This window comes from Malaclemys terrapin, chromosome 4 (genome assembly GCF_027887155.1).
Source record: "Malaclemys terrapin pileata isolate rMalTer1 chromosome 4, rMalTer1.hap1, whole genome shotgun sequence".
Classification (NCBI taxonomy): Eukaryota; Metazoa; Chordata; order Testudines; family Emydidae; genus Malaclemys; species Malaclemys terrapin.
In genome coordinates, this window is record NC_071508.1 from 81,673,196 (window position 1) to 81,696,662 (window position 23,467).

Below are 23,467 nucleotides of genomic sequence, written 5' to 3' on the forward strand. Positions count from 1 at the left end.
AGATACTGGTGTTGGAGGCAGCGGGTGGCGTGAAGAACACGGGAGTTGGGGGAAGTGGGTTGGAGGTGACAGTGGCGCACAACGGAAAGAGTTTTGGGACAAGGGCTGTGGGGGGGGGTGGCCTTTGCGTTTGCGGTACTGCTCCTCTTTCTGCATGGCTACCAGCTCCTGGATAGCGTCTGCTTGGTGCTCCAAGATGCTTATGAGCCTATCAGTGCTTTGCTGCCGGTGCGCAGTGCTTTGCCGCCGGTGCCCTGCATTTTCCTGGCGGATCCTGCTTTCTCTCTCCCTCCAGTCCTGTGCTTTCTCATTCTCTTTAATAGATTGCCGCATCACTTCTTGCAGCATGTCTTCTTTGCTTTTTCGTGGTCTCTTCCTGAGTCTTTGCAGTCTCTGACCAGGTGATAAGAGGGACGGCTGAGGTCTCAAGGTTGATGCAGCTGTATAGGCAAAATGCAACATTTAACAGAGGCAGGATTGTTTATACAGACAGAGTAATGATTCCCCCCGCACTTAAGGAGTAGAAAACACAGGGTCTACACAATAGCATAATTTTCCCGTCCGAAACAGAGCGCACACATGCCACGGGAGCCTCAAAATGGTGAGTAAGGGGGACTGATTGTTTTAGGGCTGCACTGTCCTCTGGGTTTCTGTGCCTTGGGGAGAGCCAACACCTTCAGGGAGCACCTACACTGAACACTGTCCCAACATTTTCCACAGGAGTTCGTCCTGGACGATATCTCGCTGCTGAGGGTGATCTGGGAAGCAAGGGAGGGTCTTCTACTGCAATGCGGCTTCTGCCCTGGCCCATATGCAACTTGCCTATGTGCAGCAATGGTCCACTGGCGGCACAGTGGCGTGGACATGTTAGCCTGGCTGGGACAAGGACCACGGTGGCTCTCCCGATAAACCTGCGCAAGCGCATTGTACACGTTCTGGATGAGATATTCGAGGAGATTACCGAGGCCGATTACCGTGATGTGATAAACCACATCAATGCACTATTCCGCATCTAGGCATGCATGCCTAACCCTCCTCTCCCAAAGAGCCTGCACCGAAAAAATTCCTTCCCGGAAAAAAAAAAAAAAAACACTTACCAGGAACCTGCTCTTCTGTTTGTCCTCCACCAAGTACCGGCCGCTGCGACTGGCTACCTTCCTCCTGGCTGCATGACTCCAGGGATTCCGGGGTGTCTCCATCCGGCCCACCACCATCACTCCCGTTTTCCTCCTCCTCCTCCCCCCCGCCTCCTCCACACCGGCTCTGAAGTGTCCATGGTGGTGCTCGGAGTGGAGGTGGGGTTAACCCCAAGTATCACCTCCAACTCTTTGTAGAATCGGCAGGTCGTGAGGGGAGCACCTGAGCGGCCGTTTGTGTCGCGGGCTTTGCAGTAGGCACTCCGCAGCTCCTTCACTTTAATCCTGCACTGCAGGGTGTCCCAGTCATGGCCCCTTTCCATCATGTCCTTTGATACCTTCCTGAAGGTATCGTAATTCCTACGGCTGGAGCGCAGCTGGGACTGTACAGCTTCCTCCCCCCCAAACACTGATGAGGTCCAGCAACTCGCCATTGCTCCATGCTGGGGCTCGCTTGGTGCTTGGAGGCATGGTCACCTGGAAAGATTCGCTGATAGCACTCCACGCCATGCCGGGCTGAGCAAACAGGAAGGGGATTTTTAAAATTCCTGGGGAATGTAAAGGGTCGGTCACATGGTTGGTTGGTTACCTGAGGCCAGGGCAGTAGAGTTTGAACTGATGACCAGAGTGGCTAGAACAGGCATTGTGGGATACTGCCGAATAATTCTGGAGGCCATTCACAGCGCATTGGGCGGCCACACTGGCGCCGCAGCGCTGCAGCTGCAGTGCAATACTCGCTATTCCTCTTGGAGAGGTGGAGTACATGCAGCGCTGCAATCACGGAGATACAGCGCTGCAAATGCCTTGGCAGTGTGGACGGGGAGTGAATTACAGCGCTGGGGGAGCCTTTACGGCGCTGTAACTCGCAAGTGTAGCCAAGGTTTCTGTCCTGTGCCTCAACCACAAGAGTGTCCATACACAGTGAAAGTCACTGTACAGCTGAAGTAGAAACGGTCTTTTCTTTCCAGTGTGCCCAGTCATACCTGTATATTCAACAAAGCATCAGATACCTGGTAGGTAAGGGTTAGAAGCCTCCACTGTTTGCAATATAATGGCAAATTTTAATTAGCTTGATGCTTTTTAGGGAGCAGGGCCGGCTCCAGGCACCAGCTGAGCAAGCTGGTGCTTGGGGCGGCAGACTGTTCGAGGCGGCATTCTGTCCAATCCTAGGGCGGCACGGCCGCTTTTTTGTTGTTGTTGTTGTTGTTGTTGTTCCGCTCCGGCCAGAGGGGGGCAGCGCGGAGAACCAGAGCACCCTGCAGGGCAGTCCTCTTCCTTCCCTCCCCGCCGACTGGAGCGGAGGCGGCGCAGTGGGAGGGGCCGCGTGGCAGTGTCCCTGCTGTAGCCCTAGCCGCCCCCTTCTCTCTCTCTCCTGCCCGCTCCCTTCCCCCCAGTCGGTCCCCCTGCACCCGTGCTCCAGCCGCGCCGCAGGTGTGTTTTTTTTTTTTTTTTTTTTTTTTTGCTTGGGGCGGCCAAAAAGCCAGAGCAGGAGAGTGTAAGTTATTGTGGGGAAAGTTGGGCAGTAACTTGCAGTGACCACCATAAACTGTCTGCACCAGTACTCAAGCGGCCCCCTCTCTCTGGTGGGTGATTTACCACCGAGTTTCAATTCTTTGCTACTTACTTTTTAAAAATCCTGTCAGCCGGTCCATTCTGGTCTGTGTCGCTAGATTACCACGTGACCTGGAATTGCACCTTATCAGTCTGAAAGTATTAGTGTTTAATGATTGATGCTTATCTCTGAAGCTCCCTTCCCTTTTCCTTAAGCACTTTCAAACATTTCTGCATGGCTACTCACCCTTTTCTATTGTACCCCCCCCCCCATCTCCCTGAATACTGGATTTCCCAGCTTATAACTCTTAGAAGAAGCTTTATTTCAGAGTAAAAAGGGTCCCCCGTATGTGGCCTATTATATCCATATCGGCTTGCTTATCCTTTTCAAACAGCTATTGTCTTTTAATAGGGTCTTGCCTGGTGGGGGGAGTCCTTAATTCCTGCTATATAAGAATGGCCAGCTTTAGTTACAGCTAGCTGCATTATGGTGCTCTGATCAAAAGGCTTCTGTTGTTTTAGAAGTTTTTTTTCTTTTTTTTTTTTTATAATACCCTGGGCTAATAATTCAACACAGCAAGGTCATTGCAAGCTTTGATTTGAGAGCCCAGGGTGTTAAATTACTGACCTAGTATAGGAAAGGCAAAGGGGAGGGGGACCTTTTTAAAATCCTCCCCTTCTTTAGAAGCCATAACCTTGGCTTGGAGGGCTCCCTCTGCTAAAAAGCAACATCAGGAAGCTGGCTCACTGCCTACTCTGAGCTGTGTCACAGGTGCGGCTGGTTCATTTCCTCTTGAAACATTACTTGGGATCATCTCCATGCCACCTATGTTCTCTCTGCAGAGTCAAACCCTATTGTGAGCCCAGGCCAAGCAGTGTGAAAAAGATTTTTTTACTTTTTGATCCATGTCCCTTTTCAGATGAAATAAACTTGTGGGTAGGTGAGACAAGGAAAGATCTTTGGAAGCCTGATGTCTGCAGTTGCAGTGCTATGTGGTCCAACCATGCTAGAATATTCAGTGTGTTAATTATCACCTCACATCTACCCACAGTTGAGTAAGGATTTCTCCTTTGTTAAAGCTAATTGTCAGAAATAAATCCACAGTAACTGTTTCATATCTTCAAAAACAACATATCTTAACATTATTGCTGAGTTTCAGAGGAATTCCTCAAAATATGTTGTTAGCTGCATTAAAGGAAGATGTCATTCTTTCCTGAGGCTGACTTCATTGTCTTTAAGTCATGTGGGATGCTGAAGGAATAAATGCAATTGATGCAGCAGTCTTTTACTGAGTGGTTGTGAACATGCTACCTCTCTTCTCCAGTATAGGTAATTAAATGAACATTCCAGTGATTGGCTACTTTGTGTTATATTTAGTTCTAATGATTTAACAGCTATAGAATTGAGGCCTTAAATAAGAATAGTGTGTGAGAGAGAGACAATTTCACTACCTTCATCAGTGAATAGGAATGTTGTCTCTCTCAATGGGCGCTGCCATCTTAATACTTCTCCACAGGAGCTCTGTTGGGTGATGCAAACTAGGGCTGAAAAGGACCAGCTTTGCCATTCTGAAGCATTGCAAATTGGAAGGCTTCTGATATGTTATAAGGTAATCACTGTCATTTTAACACTAAGTGTGGATTGTTAACAGTTATTAACTACATACACACATTTTTTTAAATGGCAGAACATGCCTGAGTTTTGAAACCTCGAGATTCCAATGCTTTCTATTAGCAGAGCTAGTTTTGTCATACTTTTCATTATCAAATCATCAAGATGGAAGCTTCCTGCTTGATTCTTTCTATTCGACTCTTAATTTTGTTTTAATGATTTACTCTGCTTTGTAATTAGGTGTAGTGATTAATCTTTCGTCTTACACTGGAGTTTCCCTTTAGAGAGAGCTTGCCGCCTTTGCTTTGTGCTCTTGGTGAAAATGAATGCAATGCTCTGTGAGTCAGGGAGCCACAGTCCATTTGCCATGCTTCTCTTTTGATAGGGGAGGGGTCCTGTGAATTAATTCAGTGCTTTACATTAGTAACCAAAGGGGGGCCACCTGCCAAGCTCTTCTGTCCTTCTCTAGGACATGAGGTTCTCTTTGCTTAGTGCATTTTGGCTTTGCCTGTTTCCAGCAGGCAGAGAGTAACCAGTGTGGTGGGTTTCTATTGGGATGTTACCATAGCATCCCGGGACTTTTGCAATCTATTTAGAAGTCCAAAGGTTTGAAAAGAGTGCTTGAAAGTTTCTGAACTCTGGCAGGATGCCGAAATGTAATTACACAAAAGACAAAGCCCCATTGAAAGCTGCTTCTGTTCAGAAAAGCAGCACCTGAGTGCTGGAGTTCCCAGCACAGCCTTTTGTGAGAGCTTTGGCTGTGTTATCACCATGTCCTTCTGAACCCTCTTTCTTCCTCTTATGCACATCCACATGCCCATCCCACAGGCATAGTGAGTGCGCTGCAAGATGCATCATTCTCAATACTGGCATCTTAAGGAGATTCCTTTCTGCAGTTTGGCTGCTGTGGGGCATGTAAAGACAAGGAGTGAAAATGCACAGATCTCTGTTGAAGTCCTCCCTGCAAAGGCCTTTCACAACTTCTGGAGCTAGCCAAGATCCTGGGGTTTATTTTTCTCTCCTCTCCCCAGTTCACTCATTGCAGTGGTGGGAAAGGCAGCTTTGCTAATGCAAGGATTACCCATCTACCTAACAAAACTTTGGCGCGAAGCACAAGTGCTTACAGTATATTAGAGTGAACTAATGAGGGCTGTAGTTTAATTTCTGGTGCAACTAGACAAATTAGGAAATGCATCCATGGTAACTTCAGTTAATGTGCTAATTTGCCTGCCTCCCATGAGGGTGTTTTTTTTGTTTTTGTTTTTGTTTTTGTTTTTTTAAACCAAGCAACTTTGAGCTTCTTACTAGGTCTGAAATCAGTGGTTTTGAAGCATATAGAGCAGGGGTAGGCAAACTATGGCCTGGGGGCTGCATCTGGCCCTCCAGATGTTTTAATCCAGCCCTCAAGTTCCCACTGGGGAGCAAGGTCTGGGGCTTGCCCCGCTCCAGCCAGGGTGTGGGATCAGGAGTTTGCCTCGCTCCGCGCAGAGCCTAGAAGCAGCGGCATGTCGCCCCTCCGGCTCCTACACATAGGGGCAGCCAGAGGGCTCCACCTGCTGCCCCCACAGCTCCTATTGGCCAGGAACCACGGCCAATGGGAGCTGCAGGGGTGGCGCCTGCAGATGGGGCAGCGCGCAGAGCCGCCTGGCTGTACCTCCGCGTAGGAGCCGGAGAGGGGACATGCTGCTGCTTCTGGGAGCTGCTTGAAGTAAGTGCCCCTCAGAGCCTGCACCCCTCTTGTACCCCAACTCCTTGCCCCACCCCTGGTCCCCCTCCCTTCCTCCGAACCCCTCGGTCTCAGGCCGGAGCACCTTCCTGCACCCCCAACCCCTCATCCCAGAGCCCGCACCCCCAGCCGGAGCCCATACCCCTGCACTCCAACCCCCTGCCCCAGCCCGGAGCTCCCTCTTGCACCCTGAACTCCTCTTTTCTGGCCCCACCCCAGAGCCCGTACCCCCAGCTGGATCTCTCACCCCCTTCCACACCCCAGCCCCCAATTTCTTGAGCATTCATGGCCCACCATACAATTTCCATACCCAGATGTGGCCCTCAGGCCAAAAAATGTGCCCACCCTGATATAGAGTTAGCATAGTTCTTTTTAATTCCACAGGGCCCACATGAAGGTGGCTACACCACATAGTAGAGGTGAGAAGCTAAAGGAATAGATAGTGTTTTCTGTTTTGCTGCTTTTCAGTAAACCAAAACCTCTTCTTATTGGCTGCTTGAGGACAAAATGACTGGGTTTGAAATAGCCTTGTTTACAAGGATGTGTTGATTCCCTCAAGTGGGCTCTGACTGCTCACTTATCTGGATATAAGGGAAGGGGATTGGCCCATGGAGGAGACTCCTAGGGCAGGGGTAGTCAATTATTTTTTGTAAAGGTCCAAATGTATTGGTCAAGGTATAGTCAAGGTCCAGAGTCCAAAGAAAATAATAATAAATAAGTAAATAAGTTTTCAGGATCCATTCTAAAGCATCTGGCAGTCTAGATTTGGCTTTCAGTCTGAGTATTGACTACCTCTGCTCTAGGGTATGGGCTGAGCAGTAAGGGAGGAACCTTAGCAGCTGCTAAACCTGGAGAGAAGGTTTGAGCTAAGCTTTGTTACCTTACTGTTGATGCAGAGGCGCCGACTTTGAGTTCCTAAGGAGGGCTCAACTCCTGCTCTGCCCATTCCCCCAAGGCCCCACCCTGCCCCACCTCTTCCTGCCCCATTCCGCCCCCTCCCCTGAGCGCACTCCACCCTCCCTCCACGTCTTCCTGTCCCTGCTCCACCACCTCCTCTCCCAGTGCCTCCCGCATGTCGCTGATCAGCTGATCGCAGCTGGCAGGAGGCGCAGGGGAAGAGCTGATCGGTGGGGCTGCCTGTGGGTTCTCCAGCCCTGGAGCACCCACGGAGACAATGTCTATGTGTTGATGTCTTAGTTAAGAAAGCTAGACTCTCTGAGGGAGGAGAACACATGTGGTCTAATACTAGTGGACTGTGTGTAGACCAGACTGGGAAAGAGGCCTACTGACAGACATGTACAATCATTCTGTTTGTCCTGGCTTATCAGGACCAGCATCAATAACTGGTTATTTCTTTACTGCCATCTTCCTTACCCAATATGAAGGAATTTGAAAACACAGTGGAGCCTAGTGCCTTTGAAATATTCTGTCAGCCAATTGAGTAGCACAGATATAATACCTAGGTGTGCTGATGTTCTGACATACTCATCCATGGCTTGTCATATGTTGTTGCTTATATAGTTATCATGCTTTTCTACCTGCTGACTTTAGATCCATTTTGTGCTGAGAACACTGGTGACTCGTGAGCTGACTTACTGGGACTGAGGAGTAATAATCCGGTGTACTACCATAAAATTAGAGTCACTCATAGAATCATAGAATATCAGGGTTGGAAGGGACCTCAGGAGGTCAGCTAGTCCAACCCCCTGCTCAAAGCAGGACCAAGTCCCAACTAAATCATCCCAGCCAGGGCTTTGTCAAGGGTGACCTTAAAAACCTCTAAGGAAAGATATTCCACCACCTCCCTAGGTAACCCATTCCAGTGCTTCATCACCCTCCTAGTGAAAAAGTTTTTCCTAATATCCAACCTAAACCGCCCCCACTGCAACTTGAGACCATTACTCCTTGTTCTGTCATCTGGTACCACTGAGAACAGTCTAGATCCATCCTCTTTGGAACCCCCTTTCAGGTAGTTGAAAGCAGCTGTCAAATTCCCCCCCCCCCCCCATTGTCCTCTTCTGCAGACTAAACAATCCCAGTTCCCTCAGCCTCCCCTCATAAGTCATGTGCTCCAGCCCCCTAATAATTTTTGTTGCCCTCCGCTGGACTCTTTCCAATTTTTCCACATCCTTCTTGTAGTGTGGGGCCTAAAACTGGACACAGTACTCCAGATGAGGCCTCACCAATGTCGAATAGAGGGGAATGATCTGCAGGGAATGCCCCTACTTATACAGCCCAAAATGCCGTTAGCCTTCTTGGCAACAAGGGCACACTGTTGACTCATATCCAGCTTCTCATCCACTGTAAGCCCTAGGTCCTTTTCTGCAGAACTGCTTCCTAGTCATTCGATCCCTAGTCTGTAGCAGGGACTACATGGGATTCTCCCGTCCTAAGTGCAGGACTCTGCACTTGTCCTTGTTGAACCTCATCAGGTTTCTTTTGGCCCAGTCCTCTCATTTGTCTAGGTCCCTCTATATCCTATCCTTACCTTCCAGTGTATCTACCACTCCTCCCAGTTTAGTGTCCTCTGCAAACTTGCTGAGCGTGCAGTCCACGCCATCCTCCAGATTATTAATGAAGATATTGAACAAAACCGGCCCCAGGACCGACCTTTGGGGTACTCCGCTTGAAGCCGGCTGCCAACTAGACATGGAGCCAGTGATCACTACCTGTTGATCCCGATGATCTAGCCAGCTTATAGTCCATTCATCCAGCCCATACTTCTTTAACTTGCCGGCAAGAATACTGTGGGAGACCATATTGAAAGCTTTGCTAAAGTCAAGGAATAACACATCCACTGCTTTCCCCTCATCCACAGATCCAGTTATCTCCTCATAGAAGGCAATTAGGTTAGTCAGGCATGACTTGCCCTTGGTGAATCCATGATGACTGTTCCTGATTACTTTCCTCTCCTCTAAGTGCTTCAGAATTGATTCCTTGAGGACCTGCTCCTTGATTTTTCCAGGGACTGAGATGAGGCTGACTGGCCTGTAGTTCCCCGGATCCTCCTCCTTCCCTTTTTTAAAGATGAGCACTACATTAGCCTTTTTCCAGTCATCTGGGACCTCCCCCGATCGCCATGAGTTTTCAAAGATAATGGCCAATGACTCTGCAATCACATCTGCCAACTCCTTTAGCACCCTTGGATGCAGCACATCCAGCCCCATGGATTTGTGCTCATCCACTCAATTCATGCCTCAGTCTTTGCATTCCTTTCCAGTTATGCCAGGACGTGCCGCCAGGCCTTTGCCTGTTCTCCAGTGGCACCACAGTGTGCTGTTCGGCTTCTAGTTGTCTCAACTTGCAGCTAGGCCTTCTTTTCCACATCAAGTTCAAGCTTCTCATCCTGATTTTTCAAGGCTCTACAAAGTTATGCTCTTAGCTGCATCTCCTTTCATTTCTTATTTCTGCTGCAACTCACTCTAAGTATTGCATTATCCTTCTCATATATTGCCTCTTGTGCCTTGAAGCTTCTTTTCTCTCCTTCCTTTCTATCCACCTCCTCTTCATTAAATTCATGCCTGTGTCGTCTTCCATGCAGGCTGCCACCCTAATTCAGCAACAAAGCATTGGGAAAGGAAGAAGGACTTTACAGCTATGATTTGGGGCTGAAAGATCTGGGTTCTGTTCCCAGTGCTGTCACTGGCATCCTCTGTGACTTTCAGCAAGTTACTTCCCCTCTTTTTGAGCCTAAATATTGTTGTCTGTGAAATGACCAGCACCACTCTGATACTCCAAGCTGGGGCCCTACCATGGTCCATTTTGGTAAATTTCACAGTCATAGGATTTTAAAAATAGTAAATTTCATGATTTTAGCTATTTAAATCTGAAATTTCACAGTATTGTAATTGTAGGGGACCTGACCCAAAAAGGAGTTGGGGGGGCGGGTCACAAGGTTATTGTAGGGCGGTTGCGGTACTACTACCCTTATTTGTGCACTCAGGGCCGGCTCCAGGCACCAGCCCACCAAGCATGTGCTTTGGGCGGCACCTGGAGGGGGGCGGCACGGCGCTCCGGCCCGAGAGCGGGGCCGCGACTCGGCTTGCCGCCCTCCCCGCAGCGCTCTGGCCACCAGTGGAGAGCGGGACCCTGGCCGGGCTCTCCGCCCTCCTCCCGGCGCTCTGGCCGCCGGGGAGAGCGGAGCCGCGGTGGGCTCGCTGCCCTCCCCACAGCGCTCTGGCCAGTCAGGGAGAGCGGGGTCCCAGCCAGGCTCTCCGCCCTCCTCCTGGCGCTCCGGCCGCCAGTGGAGCCGAGGCGGGCTCTCCGCCCTCCTCTCGGCACTCTGGCCGCCGGGAGAGCGGGGCCCCGGCTGGGCTCTCCGCCCTCCTCCCGGCTCTCCGTCCGCCAGCGGAGCCGTGGCGGGCTCTCCACCCTCCTCCTGGCACTCTGGCCGCCGGGGAGAGCGGGGCCCCGGCCGGGCTCTCCGCCCTCCTCCCGGCTCTCCTGCCGCCAGCGGAGTCGCGGCGGGCTCACTGCCCTCCCCCCGGCACTCCGGCCGGTCAGGGAGAGCGGGCCCGTGGCCAGGCTCGGCGCCCTCCCCTGCCGCACTCCCCAAGGGAGGCTTTTTTTGCCTGGGGCGGCAAAAAAGCCAGAGCCGGCCCTGTCTGCACTGCTGCTGGTGGTGGTGCTGCCTTCAGAGCTGGGCAGCTTGAGAGTGGCGGTGGCTAGCTGGGAGCCCAGCTCTGAAGGCAGAGCCACTGCCACAGCAGTTCAGAAGTAAGGATGGTATGGTATGGTATTGCCACCCTTACTTCTGTGCTGCTGCTGGCGGGTTGCTGCCTTCAGGGCTGGGCACCCGACTTGCTAACTGCTCCACTCTCCAGCTGCCTAGCTCTGAAGGCAGGGCAGAAGTAAGGGTGGCAATACTGAGATCCCCTTAAAATAACCTTGTGAACCCCCCTACAACTCCCTTTTGGATCAGGACCCCCAATTTGAGAAATGCTGGTCTCCCCCATGAAATCTGGATAGTATAAGATAAAAGCAGAAAAAAAGACCAGATTTAATGGTCCATGAGGTGTTTTTCATGGCCATGAATTTGGTATGGCCCTACTCAAACCTCAGCTTTGTCTTTGACATGGTCTGCTCTTTTGACTCTCATCTCCAGGCTGTCTAAAACTTGCTGCTGCTTCTTTCACAGCGTCTCCAAGATCTGACCTTGTGTGTCTGCCTATGCTGTCAAAACTCTTGTCCAAGTGCTAATTGTATCCTACCCTGACTACTGTAAACCCTTTGGCCTTAATGCCTCCAACCTTGTCCCAACTGTACTGGATTCATCCACCTGTTGTATCTTTTTTTCTTTCTTTTGAATTGTAAATTTTTGGGAAAGGGAATGCTAGTTACCATGTTTGTAGAGTGCCTAATACAATAGGGCCTGGCTTGGCTGAGGCAGTTGGGCACTAACACAATAAGAATTTCAATTATTTCATTAACATTTGTAAAGTATGTTGAGAGCCTCAGATGGCAAAGTATTTATTTATAGTTATTTAAAATCAAAACAGAGTTGCAACACTTTGTTAATCTATCTTTAGTCATCTAAAGCAGGGGTTCTCACAAATCTTTTGGCGCCTCAGAGTGCGGCCACCAACTCTTGCTAGTGGCCACTATGACAATTTTTCTTAAAATATTTAATTAACTTTAGGAAAAACAAATAAATATGCACATATACATGTCCAAATCATTATTTATTTATGTTGGGGTTTTTTTGCAGACTCAATAAAAATAATGTACAGTTCTCTAGTCTTTACTAGTCTTAAACATAACAGAAACACAAATAAGGTGCTTTGCTCATTCTTGTCTTTTTTGTTGTTTCTTTTGTGTTTGGTTGCCTTCTTTTAAAAACTTGCTAGCTAGTAAGTCTGCTCCTGTGAAAAGTAATATTTGTATGTTAATATCATTTTTCATAGCAGACTTCCTAGCTAGCTGGGAGGCTGTGAAAAGTGATATTAACAACCGAACAAATAACAATTTTCACAGCAGACTTACTCAGCCCTGGCAAGCCAGGGAACAAATTAAGCACTCGATGTAGAGGTGGGTAGGATAACAGTGGGGGCAGTGAGCCTAGGGTCCAGGACCAGAGCCTGCCACCGCACGGCCAGAGCCCGGGGCCAGAGGAGGCTGCGGGGTCCAGGGTCAATGGGTGTGAGCCAAGAGCTAGCAATCACCGCCATGTGGTTGGGGTCCAGGGCCAGAGCCCAAAGTCCCATGACCAGAGCCTGCTGCCCCCTGCCCCAGGCTGAAGCCAGGAGCCTGGGCCTCACCACCCCTGGGAAGGAGGGGAACTCACTGGCTGCTTGCTCATCCAGTGTTTGTGGCTCCAGATGGGGGGGGGGGGGGAGGGCCCAACCCCTTCTGGTGGCCCTGGGGGAGAGGTACTGTTTTACGCCACCACTCAAGTCACTGCCCAGGAGGCTGTGGCCTCAAGAAAACCCCCTGGTGGCCTCATACAGCCATGGTGCCCGCATTTGAGAAACGCTGATCTAAAGCATGAACGAAAGTCTGGTGAAATCAGTGAATCAGACCCCTGATGTATGGTCTCTCTATTTTGGGGGGAGCCTGTTGTGCTTATAAGCTCCTTGGAGCAGTGACCACGTCTTCATCTGATTTGTACAGCACTGAGCACACTGGCAGTGCTCAATAAATATGTAATAATAGTTAGGCCTGTAGAGTTTGCAGAAATAGTACTGACAACATTAAAAGTTCAAAAATCATGAGTCAGGCCCCCAAAATCAAAAGCTGGTTATTTGAGTTCCTTTTATTTGCCTGCTGGTTTACGAGTCTTTGAAGTACGCTTGAGTCACATTTTCAAGGTTTTTCTTGCAACCATGAGGATGAGAAACTAATTTATTATTTTAATGAAATCTAAGATTCCCATGTATTCATATGCCTCCAGGAACTAAAGCATTTAAGAGAGAGACCAAATATTGTGAGACTTGCAATAAAATTGAGATTTGTCAACACTGCTAAAGTTCAAGGTAACTAATGAAAAAATCATATTGGACCGCTTATGTGCCTATATATTTCTATTTATAGGGCTTCTAATTCTTGTGCTCAGAAATCTCCTGATGGCATTGTCAGTTGATGTATTGCTAGAGTTAATTAAAATTATATCAATAAAGTAGGAAATCTAATGAACTTTAACCTGAAGATCATGGTAGTAAAAGCCTACTCTATACCCAAACAGAGACTTCCTACTCCTACGGCAGAAATGTAATTCTTATTTTAAATTTTTAAAAAGTACATGCTACTGCTGTTCTACAAAAGTGCTCTGATTGTCTGGTTGACTGACTGACTGCCTTTCTGTCACAAAAAAGACCTTTCCCTATCCTCTGAAGGGAATTTTATCTGTAATCAAGTGATTTGAATATTAAGTTATAATGCAGGATATGTTTTTAAAAATAGCTAAATAACTAAGAGGTTCCCTGCTGACCAGTGGATTTTGGCTCTTGTGGAGAAGTTACCTGTGGAGAAGCTCTGCTGTGATCAAGAATAAACTTTGAATCTTTTCACTAACTCTCCTGCAGGAGATGGACTAAGCTGCTGTCCTAGGGGAATCCCTTAATGAGCTCTCTGGAGTGTATGAAGTCTTTGCCCTGCTTGTAAGAAACACAGCAAAATGCATGGATGACTCAATTTTCATTAGAGGAGACCTTATCATCGTGACTTTGGTTTTAATGTTGTTTGTATTCTTGTTTCTATTTCCTTCACATGTTAATCTTTACTGCATCTTAAAAGGGTATTTCCAAACCTTCACAAAACCTGGGGTCAATAAAATGTTTCTTAAAATCTAAAAGGAAAAAAGAGGAGAAAATCAAATGAAAATAGTTAATTAAGCCAATAGATGTCCTACGGTGTTTACAACGAAAATGTTGGAGTCTTGCACCCGAGTATTAGAATCTTCAGGAAAAACTGACTACTTGTCATGTAAAGGCTTATATTTGGCTTGAAAGGTGGAATATAATGATGCTCCCTCTGTAGTGCTAGTGTCAGTGTCACTCCGTGAATTGCCACTTACATCACATCCAAAACTGAAATAGATTCCACATCCACAATATGTGCAAATTCCAGTCACCTGGAAATAAAAATCCAAAAGTCACTAATTAAGTTGCATCTTGGGTGGCTGCAGGGAGAATTGTGATAGGACAGGAAGTGCAATTCAACATGAGCTAGAAGGAGATGCCTGTCTATTCAGAAAATACAACTGTAAGACTCACCCAATTCCCAGTGGGCAAAGAGAAAGATTATTCAGTTTTTCAAACCTTCAAGTGACTCTTGGGTGCCTGGGATCTGTGGATGTTTTAAGAATAAATTTATCTGAGTTTCAAGAGCCCTTGAATCACAAATTTGAGATTTTGAGATCCAATTCATGCAACTAGACTTCTGTCTAGAAAACTGATGGATGTGAACTGTGATATGGTTTAGAGATTTGTTTCACAAAATGTAACTTTGCCTGTGGTTTCCTTGTTGTTTATAACAGCTGGCCCCAGGCTTCCATATTGAGTTCAGTTTCCTAATACTACATCTAACTCTCATTTTGACTTTATCTCTGCAGTTTTAACAGTGTGCGTCAAGGAACTCACATTTTGTTCCGAGAGTTCAGCTTCATCCAAGCCACACCCCACAACAGGGCATCCTTCCTACGGACCTTCTGGAGATGCTTCCGAGCAGTGGGTAAAAATGGAGGTAAGCGTTCCAAGATAATCATTGTGAGAACCTAGTGTCAGTGTGCATTATTAAAGCCGCCCTAAATTGCAGACTCCCTTCATGTATAATGGACACACATCCTCCACCACTGAAAACACCACCATAGTGGCATGTTGGAGTTTAAATTCTACCAGCTGTTCCATATCCACAAGCTTATCTCCGCCAGACACTGGAATAGCTGTTTGATAGAGGTGGTGTTGTAGGTTATAAAGAACAGAGTAGTGTTACCTAATAATGTTGTCATTCATGCTCATGAAGTCTCACTTTTACTCCTAGCAGCTGCATGTAAATATTGAATAGATCAGGGAAGAGAATAAAATCCTGTGACACTTCAAGAGTAGATGTGTGGCAGAGGCTCAGGTGCCCATTAGTACCATTTGGGTGTGTCCCTCAAAGAATTCAAGAACTTTTTTTTCCTGATTGAGAAAGTCCCAAATTATTAGTGCACTTTATGTACCCTTGTACAGACAAGCGTTTGTTAAAGCAGAGAGGGAAACACAGCATGTTGGAATATGCGCTGCCAATAATTCATTTAGCTACTTTTTATACTATTTTTCGTAGACAGAAGGTAAGCACTGTTTTCAAGCATCTCCATCCTATTTACTAGAAACTTCTTGTCCTTAAAGAGACAATCCAAAATACGTCACAGTCCCTGGCAATGTTCTCTAGGCGGCTTACTTTAATTTCCATTTTATGCATCTGCAGTGAAATAGCATCCACTATGAATGTTTCATAGGAGAGTTCAGAACATCACCCAGTTGATTCTTCACCAGGTCCAAACTACCGATCAGAAACTGCCAATTCATGCAAACACCACAGTGGGGCATGAAGGACTGGCTGTCTTCACACTCAGATAGTCTGGGACTGGATTTTTTTTTTTTTTTTTTTGGTGAATGTAGGAGGAACTCAAGGTGTATTGAAGATGCACAGCAAATTGTAGTGGTCAGAAACAAGACCTTCAATGACTTAATGCACAAAACATCTACAAAGGGCACAAGTACCTAGAGCTGAGAAATTTAAGTGATGCCCAGAGCAAAAGATACTTTGACTCAGGAGTTCCTTAAGTACAATGGCTAAAGTGATCAATAATGTGGTATTTCTGATCTGGGCTTTTTAGATAATTCATAGTTTTTAAACTGTCTTCCTTACAAAAACTACATTTAAAGAAGAATTTTTGTATTTTTGAAACAGTTTAAACAGTATCCATGAGATCCAGGCTCTATTTATATAGTCTGCATCACCATAGCACCTGGGTTCATAGCTGTACACGTTATAGAAAGACACCATCCCTGCCCCAAGGACAGACAACACAAATCAAGACAGGAAACTCGGTGGAGACCAGAGGGAGGTTTTGTCTGTGCAGGCTTGATGCTTTTGTAATGAGTGGGTCAAAGTATAATTGCCTCTAGATTTTTGCATGGAACTCCTGTTTATTTGAGCAATAATTCCACATACAGAATTAGGAAAGGATATGTCCTTTTTCATCTAAACTGGGATTCCATTCTTTTGGTTTAGTTTCCTCTCCTTGGTTTCTATTGGGGCAGGGCTCTACTCTGTGGTTCAGTGCCTTGTCCTAGGTCTCACTCAGCACAGGACCTCCAAACTATTCTCAGCCTTTCCTAGGTCAGGACTGCGTTCCCTATTTCCTCTTGTCCCCGATGCTGTTGTCTAGCTATTGTTTGGAAGTGAATTCTTTTCTGACAATCATTGCTCTCAATTTTACATTCCATTCAGCCTTTGAATTTCTATCTTGGGGTAAGCGGTTATTATTTTGTAGCACCCACAAATGCGGTAGGTGCCGCTGAGAAACTACATAATACTCCCTTCTCTGCCAGTAATGGACTTGACAGACAAATGAGAAAATATATATAACATACGCCATGGAAAAGTGAGGCAAAGAAGAATGAAGGTTATAGATGTAGGATAATGTAGTTCCTAAGTTTATGCAAATGCAAATTTGAGATCAGAAAAAGATTTTGTTTGTGTTTTTATTGGGATTTCAGATCAGTAGCTATCCCTGTACAGGAAGTGGGGTTTCCACTGAGAGTTTAGAAGCTCAGCAAAGGACTGAATCAACAGTTTAACTAGCCTGCCTGCAGCTTCCACTGTATAAAGAAAAAACCCCAAGTGGTATTTGCTGTTTGTCTCAGTTTTGCAATAAACATGCCGTCACTTGGAGAATGCATGTGCCTCGCTCTGAGCTTTCCCGACTCAGCCAGCAGACACGTGTAGCCATGCATTCAGAAAGCTATATGTAGCTTCAGCGAGGGAGAAGTCTCCCACTGATTAGGAGTAATTTATACTGGGACTTAGGTGAACCTTTTGTACACTTTTTGTGTATTTATTGACAGGAAATAGGTGCAATAAGATGATTTTTCTCTTGGGAGAATGCTGCAGGCACCACCTCCTCACTGAGTTTCCTATCCTCTTGATTTTACTGCCTGTTGACTTGTTAGGTTTTGTGCAGAGGTGCAGTTGGTCAGACTCAAGCAGCTGCTTTTACTTTGTGTTATTCAGTGTCATCACGAAACGCATTACTGACTGCCAGTTATGGGTTATATTGCCTTCATACCTCCTTTTGCTGAGGAATTGGTGGCTTTTGGGTGGGCCACGTTTCTTAAAGTCTTATGAAAGAGTGGCTAGCAACAGGTCATCTTTTACCATCTGAAGAGGTTTTGACAGCTAAATCCTGAACAAAAAGGGGTTTTGTTTGACAGTGATGTACTGGGTGTGTTTTGTATGGGACTTCCAACTATCTTTAAAAAAATTAGCTGAGGTGCAGTTATAAATGTAAGTGTGCATAAATCTGGAATTCCACACATTAAAGGAAATACGACAGGGTTTATTTCAGTATGTGATCTAGCAACAGCATCAAGAGTGTCAAGTATGCCTTGTTAGGTGCTCCTCCTTCCCTTAAGCACTTACCAAACAGATTTGGTTAGTATTGTACTGGGGTCAATATAGCTCCATTAAATAGCCAGTTTAATACACACAGCATCTCGCATGGCGGGTGTCTGGCTCAAATGCTGAGTACTGTACACAGAAACTATGTATTAACAGTATATTAAGGAAGGTAGAATAACCAGGAGTCTTGTGTTTCCTTTACATATACTTAAATTGAGCTTTTGGAATCTGGTAATCTACTCCTTAGGTTTTTATTCCCTAGGACTGTTTATACTGAGAAAGCACAGTTTTAATTAAACAGCCCTTGCAGAGATCTGCTGTGAAGTTTCATAAGGTCAGCACTTGCCTCTCCCAACTGCTATGACTCTCACATTTTGGTGACTCTCTAGTTTTAATTAAAGGGTTTTTTCCTTCAAATGTTCTCTAGCCAATTAAAGGCATTTTGTTTTGAGGAATCTGCTTCAGGCCCGGCATGTGTGGAGGAGGCAGGCCCAGTCAGGGCCATCAGCACACATATATGGAAAGGTGCAGAGCCAAACTGTCCTTCCCGAGCTCCCATTCTTTATGGAGCTTTTCAGCAGCTGCTGTCACTGCAATGTGAAATTGCCTCCAGTGAAGATAGAAATTGCCTGATACTCTAGGCATACCCCTGTAGATAGATATTCAAGACCAGATGTAGGATGCTATCATTCCAGATAGGAGGAGAAATTGGTTACTTTAGATGCTTGCAGCCACTGAAACAGGAAACTGCTGCAAGCATGAGGAAAAAGTTTTCTGTTTTTGGTAACTTTCCCCCTACCTTTCAGTCCTCTTCCCCACCCCCATCTTTTCACACAAGTGCATGTGCACGCACAAGTGCGTTGTGGGCTTTTGCCCATCTCTTTATTTTAGGAATCATCATTTTATATCCCTTTTTAATTTTTTCATATTTCACATTTTGTATCATCCCCACCTTATGCTTCCTTACTTCCAGCTGGGAAGGCAAAAGCCTAACTGCCTTTGAAATTGCTGTCATGGGGGGTGCTTTGTTCTCCTCCCTAGACCAAGCATATCACCTCTATAATGAGCTTGTTATATGGACTGACCTATGGAGAAGGGCTGTGTGTGGCCTGTGGACCGTTCTTGATTACAAAGAACTTCAAGAAGATTTAGAATATTAACAAAAACTAGGGTAGCACCAGTTCTGTATGATTCAGAGGAAGTTAGAAATTGAAAAGACCATTTCAATTCCATAGCGTCTCCTGGGAAGACTTTCACAGCCAAATACATTTCACTGTCAGGATTTTCTTGCAGTTCAGCCAACATTTTCTTTCTTATTTTCATGCCATTACCCCTAGTTATATCTCTGTATACTAAACTAAATTCTTCTCTCTCTCTCTCTCTCTCTCTCTCTCTCTCTCTCTCTCTCTCGTCACACCTTCAAATACATGTAGTGTTATCATATCTCCTATATTTGTTGCTTAGTCAGGCTATGCATATTTATCTTTTTGTGATTCCTGAATTCAGTCCCTCCCATCCATGATAATTTGTATTGCCTTTCTTTGAACTGTGTATCTAATTTGTCTAATCAATTAGTTTTCTATAACACCCATCACCGTAGCCTCTAGGCACTTCCTCGCTACATGAGAGCTATATAGTGAGGACCCTAGTGGATATCATGGCATCTTCTGCCCTCTCCCTTCTCTGATTACAGGAAGATCTATTTAGGCTTTATATTTATAATTTGTTTTTAATATCATTCTAGGTATTGTGGGAAAGCTTTTTCAAAAGGCAGGGTTTTACCACATGCCCTAAAGGTGGTCAGACTCTGGATTTAGTATAATCTCTTTTGGAAGCTCATTCCACAGCCGGACTCCCTCAACTGAGAATACTTGATCTCCATCTCTCACACATTTTAATTTATTCATTACCCTCTTACACCCCGGCTTTTGTAATGTATATTATTGCTGTTTGGTGTATGGCATTATTTAAGTCTGCAGATCCTTTTTGTGTAATTTGTATGGAAGGTGTCATACAGAATGAAGTTGTTGTGTTTTCTGCTGTTCCAAGATTCTCTGCAGAGACTCTCCCCTGAGGTTGAAATTAGGAAAGGAATTTGGGGCAGGGGGAGCCACTTTCTGCAACATGAAGATACTATATTCCCCTCCCGGGTAGGCCAGGAGATCTTCAGGAACAGTCGCCTGCTACAAAATTGTACTTTAGGTGTTGGTTTTAAAGGTGCTCAATAGGAAATTGGTGCTTACCTGAAATCCTTTTTTTAAATCTGTAGCCTACTTCCCAAGCGCAATCCAGTCAAGGAGATATTCTATCAGCCGTACATATCTGTAGCTCTGACTGCTGCATTTCATTCACTAAAGTGGCAAAGTTTGGGCATGAGGGGAATCACTGGAGTTTCCAATGCATTTGAGTGATTTCACCCTGAAGGCTGTGGAAAGTGAGGTGAAAGTAAAGAGAATTAAGGAAATAAGCTTGCTTAAGAATCAGAAGGCATTCAGTTAGATACCACGTTGATGAGAGTAGTAGAAGAACTTGAACAGACTAGAGCAGTCAACTAAAATTTACTTAGTGTAAATAATAATTAAAAAAAAACAGATTCTGCTCAGGCAGAGGGGAATCCCTAATTAGCACGATAAAATGTGTTAGTTTTCTGACTTTGACATATGTAGACTGTGTTCTTCTGAACTTATTTGTGGAACAAATTGATTTAAGTCTCCCTCAATGGGGAATTGAGCATGACATAAAATCTCAGACATTTGAACAAGAAACCACCTGTGAGCTATAACATCTAAACCTTTTATTCTTGTACACTAATGAAACTTTTAATTAGGGAAGCTTTCTCTCCATGGTGGGTGGGGTAGGTGCTCTCCTTTCTTAAAGATTTTTTTCAGAGATGTTTGATTTTGCTGATTGCACTGTATTCATAAGGAGAGCCAATCTTTCAGCTGAGTATGAGAGAAGGTTGAAGGGCTGCATGATTTATATAATTACTGCACAATATTTTCCACCTCACCCTTTTTGCTTGTGTGTATTAGGAAGAACAGAACATGATTTATTTACTTTTCGAAAAATTAAATCCAGGAGAATTGGGGTAGAAATAAGTATGAACAAAACTCAAAAAAGAAAACTTTTGTTAAGGTATAAATCTCCCTGGAATAAGTAACGCACACCCTTCGCTGCCGTCCCCCGTTTCCCACCACCACCACCCAACTCTTAGCAGGTTTCCCTGTCTTTTGGTGGTCTCCAGCAAAATCTATTGCAGGGGCTCAGCAAGTCTGTCCGATTCTGCTGGACTAAATACGGTTTTTAAATCTTGCCCACTATTAGGCTTCGCTGGATTAGAAAATCCCAGAATGTGAAACAAACCTCAGATCTGGGCCCTGAATCATGGGGAAACTTTGACAGCTGCGGACTCAACAAACTGCCAGACCTTCAGCAATGAAATTTGTGGGATATCAATAGTGGCAGTGAGGCATAGTGGTGTGGTTTTGGCCAGGCAGAGAAGAATTGGAGGAAAGGGGAGTCACCATAGGTCCAAGAAAATACTTGGCCAGAGAGCTGATTGCACTGTATTCATAAGGAGAGCCAATCTTTCAGCTGAGTATGAGAGAAGGTTGAAGGGAAATATTTGGTTTGGTTGGGAGGTATGGGAGTGTGGGGAGAAGGATGAAGAGACCTCAGAAGGCTTGTATGAGCATGCTTGTTTTTGTGGGGGCTGTCGGAATGGAACCTTTAATTTTTCTTTTTTCTCCTTTTTTGGTTTCAATCCCTGCTCTTAAAATACAAATTTCATCCTGTGACATGTACATCCCACTCCTCTGATTTTTCTTTATCTCTTCACCCACGTGCTTCCCAGCATCTATTCTGTTACTTGATCTCCTCTTCCTGACATCATCCTTCTGGGTTTTCTCTCCACAAGTGTATTTGTTATTGTCATCTTTCTTCACACATTTGTTTTCCTCAAACAGTGCTAGCTAGTCTACCATGCCTTTGTCTTCTCCTCCCCCTTTGAGCCATCCCAGATGTCTTCTGTTGTTCACCTGCATCTCTCCTTTTTACCCTAGCCACATCTCTCCTTATCTCCAGGACCCCTTTCATCTCATCTTAGCAGTAATTAAGTCAAGCCACCAACAATCTTAGTGTGACACTGTCTGCATCAGAAACTTGTTTCTGTTAGGCACAGGGAGTTTACTTTTTTTGTTTGCTGCTGACCAGCATGTAGTTTTTCATGCTACCAATGACAGAGGGAACGGTTGTTCTTCAAGTAGTGTTCCTATGGGTGCTCCACTGGAGGTGTGCTTGTGTCTCTGCTCTGCTGATTGGAGAACTTCGGTAGCAGTGTCTGTTAGTCCCACACATGCGCTGTCTCTCCTTGTGCCCCACAACATGCGCAGGCTAACTCCCCTCAGTTCCTTCTCAACTGCCTTGGCTAGAGATGGAACTATTAGCAGTCCATTAGCAACTATTACCTTTGTTTACATTTCTACAGCTTGTTAGTTGCCCCAGTAGTAGTTGTAGTTTTTCTTTTTACTTTCTCTCCCCCTCCCTCTCCCCACAAAAAAGGTTTTATTGTCCCACTTTTTCATACCCCAACAGTTACGCCCAATTCATCAGGCTTCAGGAAGTGCCTCTCCTGCAAAGAGGCTATCCCTGTAGCAGGCAAGCACTCCTGCTGCATATGCTGCCTTGGGGAAAGCCACATTCCACAGAAGTGTGGTCTCTGCCAGCAACTCAGGCACAGGTCTCGCAAGGACAGGGAGTTGAGACAGAAGATCGTTTTCATGGAGGCGATCCTCCCTGGACCCGTGCTGAAAGTCAGCTGGCAGACATGAGTCTTCCCCACAGCCCTCAATATCCAAGGACGATGGGTTGAAGAAATCAGCCACTGACCCCTCATCAAAAAAGATAGTGTGAAGTCCCCAGAGTGAGCCCCGAGCCACCCATAAACGATCTCTGTCACTCTTGGTATCCTCTGTACTGTCAGCACCAAGATAATCCCAGGCCGGTACCGATGGCTCATGAAGATCTGGGGCAGCAGGTGCCATTGACAAGCCTACAGACCTGATGGGCGTGGGCACTGAGTCAATGGCACCGAAGGACAAAGGCAGGAGCCAGCACTCCACTAAGATGACGCTACCGTTGCTGACTGCTCCACCAGAACCATCATCAATGCCCCATTCAGTGATCAGTTTGGGCAAGATCTCCAGCCCCCCTGGTACTGCCAGTGGCACCAAGTTGGTCGATATCACTGGAATTCCAGCACTAGAGAGACCTCCGTGTAGCCAATGTACCGGAGTCTCCACTTCTCGGTACTGGGACCTCGGTGCCAAGTCCTCTTCAGGCACAAGAGTCTTCCCTGCTGCCCTGCCATGCTCCCCCACTTTCTAGTGCAGACTCAGACAGCAAACCAGAGGAAGCTGTGTTACAATACTCCTCCCAGGCTTCCTATGTTGCCCAATATCAACAAGGCCCCTGAAGATACCCTCAGATGGCCTTACCACCACCGTCTTGGTACAGCCAACCATGGGCACCACTACCGGGCTCTATACCACCCCCCCAGTAGCCATACTGGCATCCTTAGGCTGCATATTGCCCTCATGCTTCTCGGGCTTCTAGCTTCACCCAAGAACCCCCAAGACGCTCCCCTGGGCCACAGCATCCCAAGCCTCAGAACCTCCAGAAGAGATCATGGGGGAAAAGGAAGACGCCATTGAGGAAGAGATGACTCTGAGGACCAACAATATCCTCTTCCTCCCCAGATGAAGCCATCATGCCTCCGCCACCATCCTTGGCCAATGACTTCCAAAGAGAGTGGCAGATACTCTACAGATACCATTAGAA

At 46.2% G+C, this 23,467-nt stretch overlaps 1 protein-coding gene across 4 annotated transcripts in view; it reads left to right on the forward strand.

Moving 5' to 3' along the window:
- The window catches only part of CSTPP1 (centriolar satellite-associated tubulin polyglutamylase complex regulator 1), a 157,984-nt gene that overhangs the window by 46,169 nt on the left and 88,348 nt on the right, over positions 1-23,467 (forward strand). For all 4 annotated transcript variants that reach the window (XM_054028297.1, XM_054028298.1, XM_054028296.1 and 1 more), the window contains exon 3: positions 14,574-14,704. In XM_054028297.1, the coding sequence (XP_053884272.1) occupies positions 14,574-14,704 (131 nt within the window). The remainder of the gene's footprint in view (positions 1-14,573; positions 14,705-23,467) is intronic.